Here is a 16,377-nt window from a genome sequence, read left to right as displayed (position 1 = left end):
GCAGACTTCCACAGCTGAAGATAAAGTTTAGTTGCTGTCAGTCGTCTTCTTCTCTCATTTTCTATTTCTGTACTTCATATACCATGCTCTCAATCATGCTATGAATAAATATGTACCCCATCAGCATCCCAGCTACTTCTGGATCTGTAACATTTATCTGTGCTGGAATGCAGTATCGCACAATGAACCAAAGACATGCAAATATATGGAATATTGAGAGCTTAAGGTAAGAGTGTACATGGCTCAAGAAGTCCTAAAATGTAAACTTTAGGCAGCTGCATTGAAAAAACTGACTACTACATTTGGAAAATGAGGAATATAACTATGGGTCAAAGAAGAAGAACAATTGCATGAAGAAGACTTCTAAATTATGTAGGGAGAGGCTCTTACTTATAATTGGTTTAACTGAAATTGTATGATGTTGATACAATTGATGAGGAAACCAGTTGCTTAGCACCAATTAAATGATAGCCATGATTGGCTTTTGAATGTTAACTTCACTCACTTCTTATTCAGCTTCTGAATTTCTTTGAGACACACTGAATATCCTTGCACTTGAGCATCAGCTAAGCATATAGACACTGATATGTAGGGGAAAGGATAATCAAAGATTGTTATTTCTATTTTTATACTCCTGGGAAACACTTAGCAGCTTCCTGAGGAATGTTCTGTACAGCCATGAGGTGCCACAGAAATATGCTTTTGCTCTAAGCATTCTTTAGTATTTAGGAGGCAGAGGCTCAGGCTCAGTCCCAGAACCTTAAACCTGAAAAGCCCTCTAATGAAATGTTTGTATCAGTGGAGTCACTATTGGAGGTTTGGGGTCATCTTGTATCAAGCTGCAGAGGTTCCTCAGTGTTGTAAATTCATGACCCTTGAGAAAGAATACTTTCATAGTAAGAACAGCAATCCTATCAGGGAGTGAAAAACCACAGTGAGATTTGGTGATCAGGGTGCCTGCCCATGGTACATGAACCTGTATAGGTTCCTGTGAATTAAGGATACAGCACTGGCTTTTTCTCCATAAATAGGTGCTTCCCAGTGTCCTTCTTCAAAATGCAGCCTGAGGGCTCATTTGGCTGGGACACTGAAGGAGTCCCACAAGTCAAAGTCACTGGGGAGGGAGCAAGGGGAGAAGGAGATGCAGGATGAACACCATAGCAAAGAGGTCATGAGGAAGAGAGCACTGTTCCCCAGCAGCTCTTGGGGTGGCCCTTTGTTGTCACTCATGCCTGAGTACAGTGTGGAGCAGCCCTGGTGGTGCTGGAAGCTGTCTGGGGCCTCAGCCAGCCTGACTGTGGAGCTGTGCAGGCGATGTGAAACTGTCATGATGGTTGCTCCTTCTGCTAGACATGCCAAAAATGCTGCAGTCATGTTTCCATGGGACTGAGTTCGTTCAGATGCTTCCTGGCAATGCAAGAATCCAGATTTTGCTGACTCTCCCCCCTCTCTCTGCCTTAGCCCCTCTTCCATTCCACATACTGTCAGGAAGTCAGCCCCAAAACTTCTGGGTGAGCCAAGATCTCTACAGAGCTCCTACACAGATTCCTTGCATGTCTGCAGAGTTATGTTTATGTAATTAATTGCTTGTTACTTGTGTGGCTCCAGAATTGTATAGCTATGGTGCAGATAGATTCTGCTGAAGAATGTGCAGTGGGAATTTTGTAATGTTAAACATGCTCAGTGCATTTGAGGACACATGTCCTGTAAGCATATAGCAGTAATTCTGCTTGACTGATATCCACTTCACACTTTCAATAAAATACTCAAAAATGCTAAGTGCAGCTGAGGACAAACAGATGACATTTATTGTACATGTTTATTTTATTCCTGAAATATATTCAGGGCCAGTGCTCCCTCTGGTGGTTAAAAATACCATTTTAATAAAGAATTGGCTATTCTCTGTGTCTTCTCTAAAGTAACACAATTCTATAACACATGTTTAAAAGTGTGGAGAGAAACACTGTGACTTGAGAGCCATGCTCAGGTTGCACAGTGCTGTTTCCCACTGTGGGCTGTAATTACTGGTGTAACACCTTGGAGCCAATTCACGGAGTGCTCACAGTTACATTAGCTGAAGGATCAAATACAGAGCCTGCACTCACCTCTCATGTGGCTGGGGATAGTCTGGGTAGAAACTATGCAATCCATTGCTGTGGATTTTTGAGGTCACACTGGAGCATCAAGGTGTGATGACTGTTTTGAATGGCAGCTTTTCCTGTTAACAGTCAGGCTTGTGCTTTACTCTGTTTGGAATCTGCATTGTCAGTTTTCATCTTGAAACAGTTGCATTTCTTTGCCAAATGTGCCCCTGGTAGAACTTCAGTTCAACCAATGTTAACTTTTGGGAACAGGATAGCATGTGCATTTGTGGGAAGAATTCTGAGTTTATGACACACTGGAGTCAGCAGTGACAGTGGTCTGAAGACAGTCCTCTGGCAAGGCCAAGGATTTGTTGGCTCCCAGCTCAGTTTCCCTTGCAGCAAAGGCACAGCTGAGGAGCTGTGGTGGAGGAGCTCCAGCAAACCCCACTGTGCTGGTGTGAGAAACTGCTCTTGCTGCTATTCCAGCTTGTGTCCTTGTGTCCTGCTGTGTCCTCCTTGCATGGGCTTTGGCAGCTGCCTGGCCATGCTCACTCACTAAAGAAAAGGGAGTAAATTGAGTGAGCTGAGCTGGTGCAGTGGAGGCTGAGGGAATCATACCGGGTGCTGTAAAGAAGGGTGAGGTGGCACCATCCCTTTAAAAGGAGAAGAGCCACTTTTGCTGGGTAGATCAGTTTAGCTGCCTTGTGACATCTTTCCCTTAGACTGTTTTATGCCTTTTCAGCTGAGGGACAGACACGTGTCTGTCCTGTTTCAGCTGCTGGCAGAGGCAAATGTTAAGAAATGAAGCATCTTTCAAATGGCTTTGGGAAGATCTACACATTGTTATTAACCATGTGCCTGAGTCTCTGGAGAGCCTGAGAACATCATATTTGTACAGACACAGACACCCTGTGAGCCCACACTTCGGGAAGCAGTTGATTTATATCCATGTTACCAGTCTCTCAAGCCTAAAACCTCCCAGTCCAGCAGTCCCTAGGCAAAGTAATAGGGGAAATAATTTATAATGGGGTGGTGATTATTTCCTCCCCCTCAGCCCTTGATATATTACAGCTGAACCTTCTGAAATTACTTGCTTTATGTGACTCTTTTGCTTAGCAATCTGTGGTTGTTCCATGTGCCAAACAGCATTTCATGGCTAATTTGGAAGGGTAGGTGTCAGAAAAAAAATCAACAGCTCATGCAATTAAGTTCTTAACAGGTTCATGTATGTTTAGAAGTCCATTCAATTTTAATTTGAACTACCTAATGCAAAGGCATTTCACAAAAGCTGAGCTAAGACAGACATTTTGATTATTAAATGAGTGCACTGGTGACTGAGCACTTGCTGTCTTTTTATGTAGCACCTCCACATTTTCAGCAGTTGAGTGGCAGAATATTCATTTTTGTGAACTGAGTAATATGTTCTCCTCTGTGCTTTCTGACAGCTTGCATTGAATCAGCAGAGGTACAGATGACATGGTTACATCTGTTTTAATTTTTGAGTCTCATGAATTGATTTGTAAGAAGCAGAAGCTCTTTCAATATTACTTGCCAAGATTTTGCAGCTGTGAATATTGGAACTTGAACAATACATAACCCTTACAGTCAGAGTCTCATGCTCTTCATGCATCACAGCTAGAAATCTCAGTGCTGAGTAAAAAATAAGTGGGGCAGCAGTGATGACCTGGTGCTTGCCAATTTATGTAGTGTGTTTGCTTAATGAGTTGCAGCATAAACGTAGCACAAGCACTCACTGTTGGGCTGTTTGGCTGGAATATTGAATGAAGAAAGAAACAGGCAGGCAAGCAGGGGAAGGATGCAGCAGGTCAAGTGTTTTCCTTGCAAGGCAAGACATCTTCAGGACATGCATATGTCTGTTCTGTACAGCATAATAAGTGATAGCTTCAGGGGATCTTGCAGTTCCAAGTAAGCCACTCTAGGCAGGAACGCAGCAGTGCAACTGCTGTTACCTGAGTGATCTGTGGGGTCTGATCTACTCAGTGACATTAGGATACCCTTCAGTCATAGGACTTCACAGTTTAAGGAATGTAGAGTTTCTCTACTCTCTTGTTCAGTGTAGATACTCTGATAGAATTTTACTGTCATTTAGTGTAGTATCACTGATGCAAAAAAAAAAAAAGATGGAAGCTTGTACTAACTGAAACAAGTGTATTGAAGTAAAAGTTATTTGTTAGCCCTTACAAATGCTGGCACCATTAGTTTTCTAAGGCTGTTGAACAAAGGGGAAGACTGATACCTGGACTAAAGGAAGGAACTGGAACCCAGGAGACATCCCTAGGTCTCTTACTGGGTCTTGCTGGAATTGGTTGCCCTAACTTCTCTCAGTGTCCATGGGTGGCATGGAGAAGTTAAATCCCATTAACTGTGTAGCCCAAAACTGCAGAAATTTGGACTTATGCAATCCTTAGTTTGGACTATTTACCCTGAGCTTACTTTGCAGTAAAATCAAATGGGAAGGCAGAGTAGAGGGAGAGGTGTTAGCAATGTGTGAGTCCATGATTCCCTGTTAGAATAAGCAGCCAAGGTGGCAGGTTGCATGCAGAGATGGATCCAGCAGCTCTCACATGTGCAGACTCTTTTATGTTTCCTTATTTCCCTCTTGCAAAAAGATGAGCTCAGTTCCAGAAAGAGAAATCATGAGTCTGCAGGCTTTGGGGTGGTACAGACCTCCATGTGCTCAGGAGTTATATTTTCCAGGCTTTGGAACATTCAGTACCTTGACTGGGTGTCCAGAAGTTCTGGACAAATAGCCAGTTGTTTTTCTTCTTGGCCTAACAGTTTAAGTTGGGAAAATAACAATGTTTCCAGGGAAACCTGAATGTATCTTAGCTCAAAGTGACTTGTTGTGCTTCTCCAGCTGTTTTACCCCTCAGGCAGGGCAGCCTGGAAGGTTGAAGATAGCCTGAAGAAAATTGACTATAGTTGCCTTAGAAGTTGCAAGTTTTTTTGTATTTTAAGACTTTAGGTAACCTCCTTGGCCAAGTAAAGCAGCCATTCCCTTAGTAAGTGATTTACAGGCAAGTTAAGGCCCTTTTATATTTCCAGAATGGTCTAAGGGAGCCTTAGACCAAGTGACAATCTGATCTGTAAACCTCAGATTTAACTTTCCTTAAGAATGGAGGAAAGACTATTCTTCTGTATTGCAGGGTGCAGTGGTTCAAAGTGTAGTGAAATCCTCAGGGGCAGAACTTCTGAGTGCAGAAAGTGTCAGCCGTGTTACACATTACTGATGTGGGTCACCTATAGTACACGAGGCATATTTCTCTGTGGATGTCAAAGAAATCTTGTTTTCTTCTCGTTTGCACATGTTGTACATTCCTTCAGCAGTGAAGACCCTCTTGTATGTCCTTAAGTGTCTTCTTCCTTAGCCAATTTTGCAGCAGGTCATGAGAGCAAGCGCCCAGGGTTCAGTGGGAATTCCTGGTCTGAATGACAGAACAACTGATTTTGTAGAAGTACGCTTGTGGCAGCAGTGCAAATTAGCCAGTCAAAGCATGGTTTTATGTTACATTCTTTAACTTTACAGATGTATTTCAGATTGTTAATTACTTCAACATTCATTCAGAGACCTCCATCATGATGTGTTCTTCCTTCAAATATTTTTCAAAACAATTTTAGTTACTTTGGAACTTGGACTTTGTACCTCTACAGCTGACCTAGAAACATATTTCTCCAGCTGTTCTGATGTTTGCTTTGTTTTACTTTGTTTTCTGGTCTAGCACACTGCTTCAGATTTCGCTCAAACTAGATAAAGAATTCTCAAACCATGATAAAAATATTGGGAATTAAATAGAAGAGGTCATGCCATTTCAGCACCTCAAGGAAAAAAAATCAGTGTTTGCCTCAGAAACTACTCTTCTACTGAAAAATTTTATTTTTGTGGGAAGATGGAGAGGAGAAGGAGCAGGCTAATTTTTTTGTGTCAGGAATTTTAAATAAGTGAATGTTATTTTGATTTTACTTTCTTGTGCTCTTATCATCTCAGTTAGAATTTTCTCTCGCCCTCCTTGGCCCTGCTCTTCATACCCATCAATAATGTCCCTTTCCCCTTGTTTCTTCATTGTAACAACATCTTGGACAAGGAACTAAAAAACAACATCAGCCCAGTAACTCCACAAATTTTTCAATTCCTCTCATCTTCTGACACTATAGCACCATGTCTGCTAGTTAGCACTCAGTTTCCTCTGTCTGCATGTCATAACTTTTTCTTTGCAAGATGCCTGTTATACTTCCTGGACAAATGAGCACTCCAAGACTCAGATGTTCTCATGTGTGCTCAGTCCTTAGCTGACCTCTAAGTAGCCAGCATGTTTCTGGGAATCTTTGTCCTCAGCAAACAAGAGAAAAGTTTATTGTTAATCACCATCCTGAAATCAAATACTAAATTGGTTGTTAATTACGAGTTGCAATTTCATCTTTCACTGTTTTGATGAAAATCCTTAAGTCTCTGTACTGTCCTTTTATGTATTTTGAACATTGTTAATTTTATTTTTGTTTTTCAATCCTTTGAAAATTGCTGTGTTTTGAGTTTCTAAAGCAGGTGCCATGTTTGTAGCTGTTGTCCAGACTTGTAAATCCTCTTCTTTTCACACTAACCTTTTATTCATCCAGTATTCCCACAGTTTTTGACAGGATGAAGTGTTTCTGCTCATTTCACATCAGGCCTTGATAGGACAACTTTGGTTACTTCCTGCATGGAACCAGTGGCTTTTGATTTGCTTGATTTGCTGTTTCCAGGAATTGACATGCATAAATTTTTCCCCCTCTCCCTGCATGTAGGTTTGGCATCCTTTATTCAGATAGTGTTCCTGTTGGTTTCATTGGGAGTGCAAATATAGTTGAATGTGTAATAGCTGCAATATTGATCTAGAGTGTGGATAGCTTTTCTGCCTCTAGATTTATCTGATTTAAATACATTTGGAGTTGTAGGGAGAGGGACAACACAGGTATCCCATACAGAATTAAAATAGAGTTAAAAGGATGACATATATGCAAATACAATTTTGTGTTCAGCTTCTTAGGGAAGATCCTGTATCTTGAAGCACCCTGTCTCTGAACCACCCTGAAATTCAAGGTCAAATGACAAACCTGATCTCCAAAACCTGCTGTTGTGAGTGATGTATAAGAAGAGTGGTATTTACCATTCATACACTAGTTGACCAAACAGTGATATTTGTGGTTTTCAGAAATTTAGTTGCTGATTTTACCTGATAGATTTTCTTCTGGGACTTAGCAGCACCTCTGGAGGAATGCAGTTATTAAAAGGAAAGTGACTGTCCAGTTACCAGGAGAATAAATCTGCTATGAAGAGCACTATCCAGAAAAAAAGGTTTAACTAATATTTGAAGAGTAATTTTGTGTTATGCCACACTCAGCCCCTGCCAATCTATTATTGAATCTATAATTTATATTTATTGAATATAAATATTTCTTTATTTATAATAATCCTTCTTTCAAGTACCAACATGAACTCTTTGCTAACTCTTCTTACCATTTAACATGTTCCTTGAGTACAGAAATGGGATATGTGAGTTTCTTGAAGAAGGAGCTTCAGTTGTGTAGTTGCTAATTAGTTTTTCTTCTTCCACAGGGAGAAAGAGGCTTGCCGGGACTTCAGGGTGTGATTGGGTTTCCTGGAATGCAAGGACCTGAAGGTCCCCCTGGGCCACCAGGGCTTAAGGTAAGAACTTCAGCTTTAGTGTTCAAAACAATCAGATTTCCCTAAATTGTTGTCTCAAGAAACGATAAAACTTTCTCTTTTACTTTTCAGGGTGATACTGGAGAACCAGGACTGCCAGGAACAAAGGGAACAAGAGTGAGTTCTGTCTTACTTTCTTGCAATTCTGATGTCTTTGGGTTTGGCTGCCTTCAAGTGCAAGAGGAAGTCTCTGAGTTAATGAATGACATCCTCTTGAACTGCAGAATAATTTGAAAATTCTCACTTTTATCTTTGAATTTCTTGCTGCATTGGACAGCCAGTGCCTTTATTAATTGGCATTGTTATCTGATACTTATCACTGTGTCAACAGTACTGGTTTTAGTATGCCTCTGATATCTTCCTGACATACCAAAAGGCTTTTTTCCAGCTTCAGAATGAACCAACCTTATTTCCTCTTGCAAAATTCTCCTTTGTATTTGCCATCTACCCTTGAAGCACTCCAGCAGAGAAGCTGACACAATCATGACCACATACGTGCTGAAAAGATACAGAGCAAATTAAAGCCAGGGACAAAGATTTCTTAACTTTGCTAGAAGAGGCTCTGAAAATCTGTGATCTTCCTGTTGTCATTTCTGTTAAATGGGGCACTTATATAGCACTTTTTAGTATATTATATTGGCCAGGGCCATACTTGTTGGGATTTTTTGACATGCCAAGCTCTTTCTGAGAATTTTCATGTTTCCTATTGTCATGATGAAAGAGGATTCAAATGACTTGGCCAGTAGTGATGTATACATTTTCAGCTATACCCTCTTGCTCACAGATTCTCAAAATGCATTTCAGTTTTGTTCTCCATTTGACTGCAGTTGCTGCAGGAAATAGAATTTACTGAATTAACTGCAGTTTATGAGGTGTTATAGAGAGGATATTATGATAGATCAAGAAATCCATATTTCAATCCATGATGTTCATGTTGACCTGGGGTATCCTGAGTGTTAATGTAAATTGGCACCTGCTGGCAAATGTATTTGTTTGCTGCAGAGTAAGTAAAATGTATTTTAGCAATTATGAAGTTTGAAAGAAGCAAATACACTGTCTGAGCTCAGGATTCCCATACATCTTTTCTGCTTCATAATACATGTTTTAGGAAATGCTGCATGGATAAGTAAGATGATAGGATGAAAATTATGTGCCAACTTAAATGCCTGATTCATTACACTGAAAAGCTATTCAAGGAGAAAGAATTTTCTCAGCCTGGTAGGATTTTTGATAATAAGAATGAATTGGTGTACTCAAGAGTATGAAAGACAGAGAAGCATCTTTATGGTGTGTTAACATTATCTTCTGCTATGAAGAGATGCCTACAGTAAATGTCATTTTGGGAGCAATGTTTCTGAGAAGGGAACATCTGTGAATTCCCTTTTACCTCTACATGAGGCTCTGATCTAGTTCTTACTGCTTAAAAAGTTAAAGAAATAGAAAAGGTTGCTTTCAGTTATTCATTACTAAGGTGACATATTTAAGAGGTTTTGCAGATTAGAGCTATTCTGTCAAGGAAGTTTAAATGCTTCTGATTTTTGCTGTCAGCATTGGAGATGCAAATTGGGCTGCAGCTTGTCCTTGCTGTTTTGTGGATTTGTCATTTCACTTTGTGTTTTTCTCAATTGCAGGGCCCCCCAGGAGTATCAGGCTTCCCAGGAAACCCAGGCCTTCCTGTATGTATGAAATATACAAGGACCATCAAACTTTGAGTTGTGACATCTGATCTGGATTATTCCTAATATTGCTAATTTCTTTACTTTCTCTTCATGTAGGGGATTCCTGGACAAGATGGCCCTCCTGGTCCACCTGGCATTCCAGGATGTAATGGCACAAAGGTGACATTTACATATATTTATAACAGCGTCTTTGTGTTGAAATAAAAACATCCTTCAAGTATATGTTCCCTAAACAAAACCAATTTGTCTGTTCCACTTAGGGTGAAAGAGGTCCAGTAGGTCCCCCAGGTTTACCAGGACTGACTGGAAGTATAGTAAGTAGATTCTTTCCTGCTTGATTCACTTCTTTTAAGGCTGACTCTTGAAATGCAAATATAACTATAGAAAATGATATTAAGATGTAATATATACAACACTGAGGAGCAATAACAATAAATATGTCTGTTTTTTTCACAGGGACCTCCAGGACCTCCTGGAATGAAGGTACATTTTACTCTTGGAATATTTCTATCCTGCTTCTAACAATAAGAATTTGTGTGATCTCTACATCCTTTAAGACTAGCAGCAGTCTTAAGGTCTGAATAGTTGTTTTGCAACCCCACTAAATAAAGACAGTGGGGTGACCTGCCCACTTAAAAGCAGTTTAACATATGTGTTGTTCCATGCAGGTCTTAAAAGGGTAAGTATTATATGGATTACAACAGAAAAGAAGTAGCACATGTCATTAATTATGTATAAACACTCTGGTGGCCACCGAATTGTGTATAAAGATTTCTGTAGGTTTTATGATTCAAACATATGGTTTTATATTGGCATTTGATGTATCTAAAAAGTTTCACATGGATAATGTTTGTGGAAGAAGGTTCCCCACAATATGAGACATACTAGACATTTTTCATAAAGACAAAAACATCAAACTAACTAACTAGGTATCTGAGTGCATTTTGTGAACTGAAGAATGAAGCATTAAATGACATCTGAAAACCTTTTGTCTTTAAAATTAATAGATATTATCTGGAACTGTAAGCTAAATATAAGCCTAAAACTAATCTCAAATTTGTAATGACATGACAACCCAAGTTATTAAAATGTCCGTTTCTCTTACTCTCACATGGAAAGAACTGGCTCATTCTAGAAATACTGAAGTACTCAGATGCTTCTTCCCTAGGCATGTATGCATAAGTACAGGACTGAAATAAAAGCACTTGCAATATTGTAACTTGGTACAAAAACACCGGAAAAAATGGGATTTTTACTCTTAAAAGGAGGGACATAAAGAAATGGATGGTTTTTGGATGTCTTTATTCTTTATTAAAAGAATAGTTTTCTAAAGAAAGACTAAGTGTATTCCTTTCCTGAAGAAAAAGAACACCATAAATGGCCTTTATGTCAAAATTAGGTGTAAATATGAAGATCTCAGTGGGGGAAAGAGATTGTGAGGTTACCACTTCTCTCAGCAGCCAGGCCAGATGATCCAGGTGTGTGGTGACACTGTAGCAGTGATAGATTTCATGGAAAAATCATTCCAGCTACCCATTACATTACAGAAAATAAGGTATGAAGATAGTTTTGGTACTGGAATCTCTTCAGGCCATTTTAGAGTACATTTAGCAATTAAGGTCTTAACTTTTAATATCTCTGTGTTTCAGCTGAATTAAGAGAAATAAGGTGATTTTTTTAAAGTCAGCTTTCCAAATGATTCCAAAGTATGCAGAGATACAACTTTCCGTTACTGGTGGGTTTGAATGTATTAGAATTCATGTTCAAGACTTGCTCTTTTTTCCTTTCTTATTATAGGGAGATCCAGGTGATGTGATTGGTCTTATAAGTCCTGGTGTGCTAAAAGGTGAAAAAGGGTTTCCTGGCCAACCTGGACTGCCTGTGAGTAAAAATGACGTTTGAATAGCAGTGAGTTTCAATTAAAATTGTATCAGTATCATGGAATTGCCATATAAGTATCACTTTCTTATTAAGCCATCTGAATTTTTCATAGGGTCCACCCGGAGCTTCAGGGTTTCAGGGACCAATGGGACCAATGGGTCCTCCAGGAGAGCCAGTAAGTTTCCTTTCATGGTGATCTGCACTTCACTTACAGATCTTTATTGCAGGAGTTTTCTGGAAGGTGTGTATAGCAGATCTTGGTTGGGATTTGGGAAAGATAAGGTGTAGTTCCAGAGTTCATGTTCAGCCTTCTGAAATCTACCATGGGAGAAATTCCTGGGCAACATGGATTTTCAGTAGCAGCTGCTCCTATGGTCCTCTTCTCTTCTTGCACTCTTGGAGGGTATTTTTGTGGTGGAGAGACTGTAAGTCTCCTTGGTCATCCTTTCCTCTCTTCCCCAATTTAATTTATAGAAAATAAACTACATATTAAGCATCCAGATCAAAATCCAAACTTTTGCTGAGTTATTCTTGTGAATAGCTGCACTGAGCATTACTGTGGAAGCACATTATCATCTATCTGTTATTATAATAATGAATGAGATATCTCAGATTCTCTTTGTTACTATTTTTTTATTTTAAATTGTGAATTATGCACAGCAAGAACAAAATGAAATTACTGGGTTTAACGAAACCCAGTTTAATGAAACCTGCATTTTTGCTGTGTTCATAGAATAAGACATTATTCCACTTAGTGTACTCTATACATATGGATGCTAAAATGTATTGTCTTGTAGGGTCCCCCAGGGCCACCAGGACTTCCAGGCGAGAAGGTAAGACTCTTTAATACAAGTATTAAGTCCGTTTGTTTATTTATTTTGCATTCAAGATCCTCAAAACTCTGGAAACTAATGGTCCTAAAGGCATGGGGTTTTTTTTATACTTTGGGAACTATTTCTGTGTCTTAATGAACATCATAAAGAGATATTTTTACCACTTTTTTTTTCAAATTTGTCTAGCCCTGTTATCTCACTTATTCAAATCAGTAATTAACAGCATTCTCTAGTTATTTGAATTAATTTTTACATTTTCATGTCAACATTTTCACTAAATGTCGGGTAAAAGAGCATATTGACAATAAAATTATCTGATGAATTTCAATCTGTTTTTTCACCAGTTGCTGTGAACACAGGGCTTAAAAAACAGCAGGGGAGTTAGGACATGATTATTTATTTGTTTCACACATGCATTTAAAAGACATATTCTGTCGTTTACATTCTGCTTTAGAATTTGACAAATACATAATACCTTCATATGTTTATATACATGCATGTATGCACTGCAGAAAAAAATTGACTAAGTGTGTGTAATTTACATTTTCAGGGCTACATGGGCTTGGGCTTTCAGGGTCCCAAAGGTGAAAAGGTAGGTCTCTTGTAAACTTCTAGGGAACAGCTGCCAGAAATATTCTTGATACTTAGTTTTGAATGAAGAAAACTCTTGACATCAATCAATGGAGAAAATCAACGCTGTGATTTTTGGAAGACTTGAGTAAATCTGTGACTTACACGTAAATGAACAAAAGTCATGAGCAGCTGCAGACGTTTTTAATGGGGATGTTATACCTGACTTTAATTTAGGTCACCATCCTGTTTTCCAGCTGTGCCTGAAAAGCTGCTTGAATTTGCAGTGGGCAGATCTGGAAACATTTACTCTGTATATTAGGACTTACCATGAGATTTTTAAAAAATCAATTTAGTTCTAAGGGATGAGATTTAATGTGCTGTTCAGAATGGTCAGAATTAATTGTTGTAGAACTCTGAGGCCTGTCTGCCTTATTTTGCTTTGGTAATGCACACATTTGAAGCAGATCTTTCTGTTGTCCCCTTTTATTGTGTTTTGACACAACCAGGAAGAGGTTTCAGAGCACACAGAGTGGTTTACTTTTGAGTGAATCTAGGCCAAGAGATGTGCCCTAGGATCCCATTTATTCTCTTAATCAGCATCAAATGGGAGGTAATACATGTCAGCTTTAATCTGTTACCTCTCCCACTGAGAGGTCTAGGCTAAAGTGCCTTATGTTGTGTTTCTGGGAGCCAAGAACTGCATGCATTCAAGGGCTATTCGGTAAATTCATAATGTGTCTGAGCACTTCTCCAGAAGCTTTGCAGGAGTGTCATTGGCAGAGGGCTTTTGCAGTATAAGTATATTATATTGCTTAGGTAGGTTTTTTTGTTTTTTTAAACTACCTGATTAATAGATTTTGAGTCAATATTCCTAATGGATAGAATTTTTGCAACGTGACAGGCTGTTGAAATTAATTTTTTACCATGAAATTTATTTAAAAATATTGGAGAAGATGACATAAAAGTATGTGGAGATTTCCTGGACTCTGCAGGTTTGTCTTTAGCAAAAGATAAATGGTATTGCTGTGAATTACTGCTTGACAGAAATTTATGGAGTCTTTTCAGAGGTGTTTTACTGTTAAAGATAGAGCTTTTGCACTATAGAAGAAGGTGAGGCTCCGACCCTGCAATGGAAACATGCATACTAAAAAATCATCCACAGTTATCATCTTGAAGTTGGCCTTTATGGACCTCCATAAAGCTTTTTTATCACTGTAAACTTTGGATAACTTTTTCCTTTAGCTGTTGACTTTCTGTACCTGACCTCTTTCCTCCTAATTTCCTTTCTCCTGAAGGAGGCACTAAAAAACTTTGGTACTATTGCTGTAATTATTTGGATATGTTTGTGATATTTGGTTAATCAATCTTGACATTAAGAGTAGATTCAGAGGTCTTTCTTCAGGGCAGTCTCTGTTGGTAACCAGTTACACAGTAGTGACTTCTGTAACCCTTTGTCTTGCTAATTTTTCTGAAAAAAAGAACTTTAAAAGAAACCATTTAGCTATATTTGTAAAAGCAAGTGATAGTTCTCTTTAATGTTACTGATCTTAGCCATATTTGATCTCAGTGTCATTCTGTTTTCAATGGAAAATTCTGGATTTGCTGTTGACAGGGAGAACAAGGAGTAAGGGGCCCACCAGGACCCCCAGGACCAGCACCTCACATGAAAGAAAAAGGGAGTGAAATCATAAAGGGAGAAAAGGTGAGATGTTAAATGATTAAACTTCTTGTACTTTTCATTACTTTATTGGAATTAGCAGATAGAAATCAAACATGAAAAAGAAAATACAAAGTCACCTAGAGCAAACTTGTCAAAAATTTCTGCCTGTTTTACTTTATGGAGGAGTTTTAATTTTCATTCTAGAAGTCTCTCTAAAAAAATACACAATAGATGGTAAATGCATCAATAATTGCATAAATAAGTGAGCAGCAAATGACTTTCTGAGGAAGGAGGATTTATAAGGATAGGATATTGTAAAAATATTCGGAAGGTTAGAATTAAGTAGCATATACTCAACTTTTCTTACACATATTCATGAAATCTTAGTAATGAAGTTTTCAATTACTGAATTAAGCAGTCAAAGCAGTATGTACTAGTAAAGCAAACTAGCTTAATGGATTCACATTTGATGTTTGTCTAAATTCTTGCACATTATCCTATTAGGCATAGTTCTTGAGATGGAGAACAGGATTAAATGTACTTTTGCTGAAATGAAGAATTATTTTCAACTTAAATGAATAATGTTCAAGTTTTTGTTTACTAATTTACATTTTTTTAAATAATTTCATTAGGGTGATCCAGGTGAAAAGGGCGAAAAAGGAATTCCAGTGAGTATTGAGGTTTTTTTTTTACTACAATAAAAATTGTAAAGACTCTGATAATAGCACTGAATATTATTATACCTATTAGTTAAAAGCAAATTTACTTTGGAATTTGGTAGTATTTTTAATCTCGTGAGTATTTATTTTCCAGGGATTGCCAGGTTCAGGTTTCAAAGGAGACAGGGGTGACCCTGGGCAGCCTGGTCCACGTGTAAGTATACTCAATTTTATCAATATCATAATTGCAGTTAGTGTATTGTTTCCATTAGCTAACTAAATTCAGTAACCATTAGTTAAACAGCAAATTTGCTATACTTCAAACAAACAAGTTTTGCTGTAGGACAGGTGTACAATCAAGGTAGTAGTAACATACAGTGATGTTAATATGTAACATTTCAGTTAACTAAAGACATTTAGCTTGCAGTGCTGAAGGTGAAGGCAGAACTCCCATTAATCCATATTGAAGAAAGATGAAGTCATTCCGGAATGGAAGAAAACGCAAAAAAAAAATCACTCTGTAGGAGTGCTAAATGGAACATGTTGAATTTATTTCAAATACTCTCATGTGCAGTCGACAAAACAAGCCTGCTTAGCCTGAAGGTAGAGATTAGTACAAAGAAAATGAAAGGAGCAAAAAATGTAGGTGGCTGAAATCCTTTTGCTTGCTGGTTTCCAGCCTGGCTGTAGATGCTTGAGGACATAATGTCTGTTACATTTGTCTGATCTGACCCATGTCATAGTCTCATCCATAGAACTTCTCCACGAGTCATGCTGTATCTTTCATAGCTGAGCAGGTAGCAAAACTGTACTTTTTTTTACACTTAATTGTATCTTAAGTATTCTAAGTAATTCTATGTTTCTTGAGGTGTGGGTCTTGATAAACTATTAGGCCCAGCACATCTATAGGCATTTGATTGTACTTCAATCTGAAAAAGAAAAATCTCCCTTTCTACTATGCTTCAAAGCCAGATGTTCTGTTAACTTTTCAGTAAAGTTATGTGATGGGATTATTTTTTCTATCATAGATGTATTATTATTCTTATTGTAAATGCAGGCTTGAGGCTGGAGGAATGGAGATATGTTGTCTTAGAGCTTTTTGAGGAAACCAGAGCATCTGAATTTATCAAAAGTACAATTTACAGTTTCTGAAGAGCTCCCTCAACTAAGTTTCCAAAATATTTTTTATATAATTTCTCAGGAAATCATAGCTATTTCTGAAATTAAGCTAAGCCTTGAAAGATCAACAGATGTTACAATCTGATATTCAATGAAATTATATAGTTCAA

General features: G+C 38.3%; 1 protein-coding gene across 3 annotated transcripts in view; it reads left to right on the top strand.

Annotated features, from left to right (window-relative positions):
• Positions 1-16,377, top strand: part of COL4A1 (collagen type IV alpha 1 chain) — a 119,684-nt gene that overhangs the window by 58,329 nt on the left and 44,978 nt on the right. For all 3 annotated transcript variants that reach the window (XR_010355631.1, XM_064407791.1, XM_064407792.1), the window contains exons 3-15: positions 7,696-7,785; positions 7,876-7,920; positions 9,435-9,479; positions 9,579-9,641; positions 9,743-9,796; positions 9,939-9,965; positions 11,280-11,363; positions 11,476-11,538; positions 12,161-12,196; positions 12,747-12,788; positions 14,382-14,471; positions 15,062-15,097; positions 15,243-15,302. Coding sequence is in view for 2 of the 3 variants with exons in the window: in XM_064407791.1 (XP_064263861.1) it covers positions 7,696-7,785; positions 7,876-7,920; positions 9,435-9,479; positions 9,579-9,641; positions 9,743-9,796; positions 9,939-9,965; positions 11,280-11,363; positions 11,476-11,538; positions 12,161-12,196; positions 12,747-12,788; positions 14,382-14,471; positions 15,062-15,097; positions 15,243-15,302 (735 nt within the window). In the remaining variant the exon portion in view is untranslated. The remainder of the gene's footprint in view (positions 1-7,695; positions 7,786-7,875; positions 7,921-9,434; positions 9,480-9,578; positions 9,642-9,742; positions 9,797-9,938; positions 9,966-11,279; positions 11,364-11,475; positions 11,539-12,160; positions 12,197-12,746; positions 12,789-14,381; positions 14,472-15,061; positions 15,098-15,242; positions 15,303-16,377) is intronic.

Source organism: Passer domesticus, chromosome 2 (genome assembly GCF_036417665.1).
Source record: "Passer domesticus isolate bPasDom1 chromosome 2, bPasDom1.hap1, whole genome shotgun sequence".
Lineage (NCBI taxonomy): Eukaryota > Metazoa > Chordata > Aves > Passeriformes > Passeridae > Passer > Passer domesticus.
This window is presented reverse-complemented; position numbering and strand designations above follow the sequence as displayed.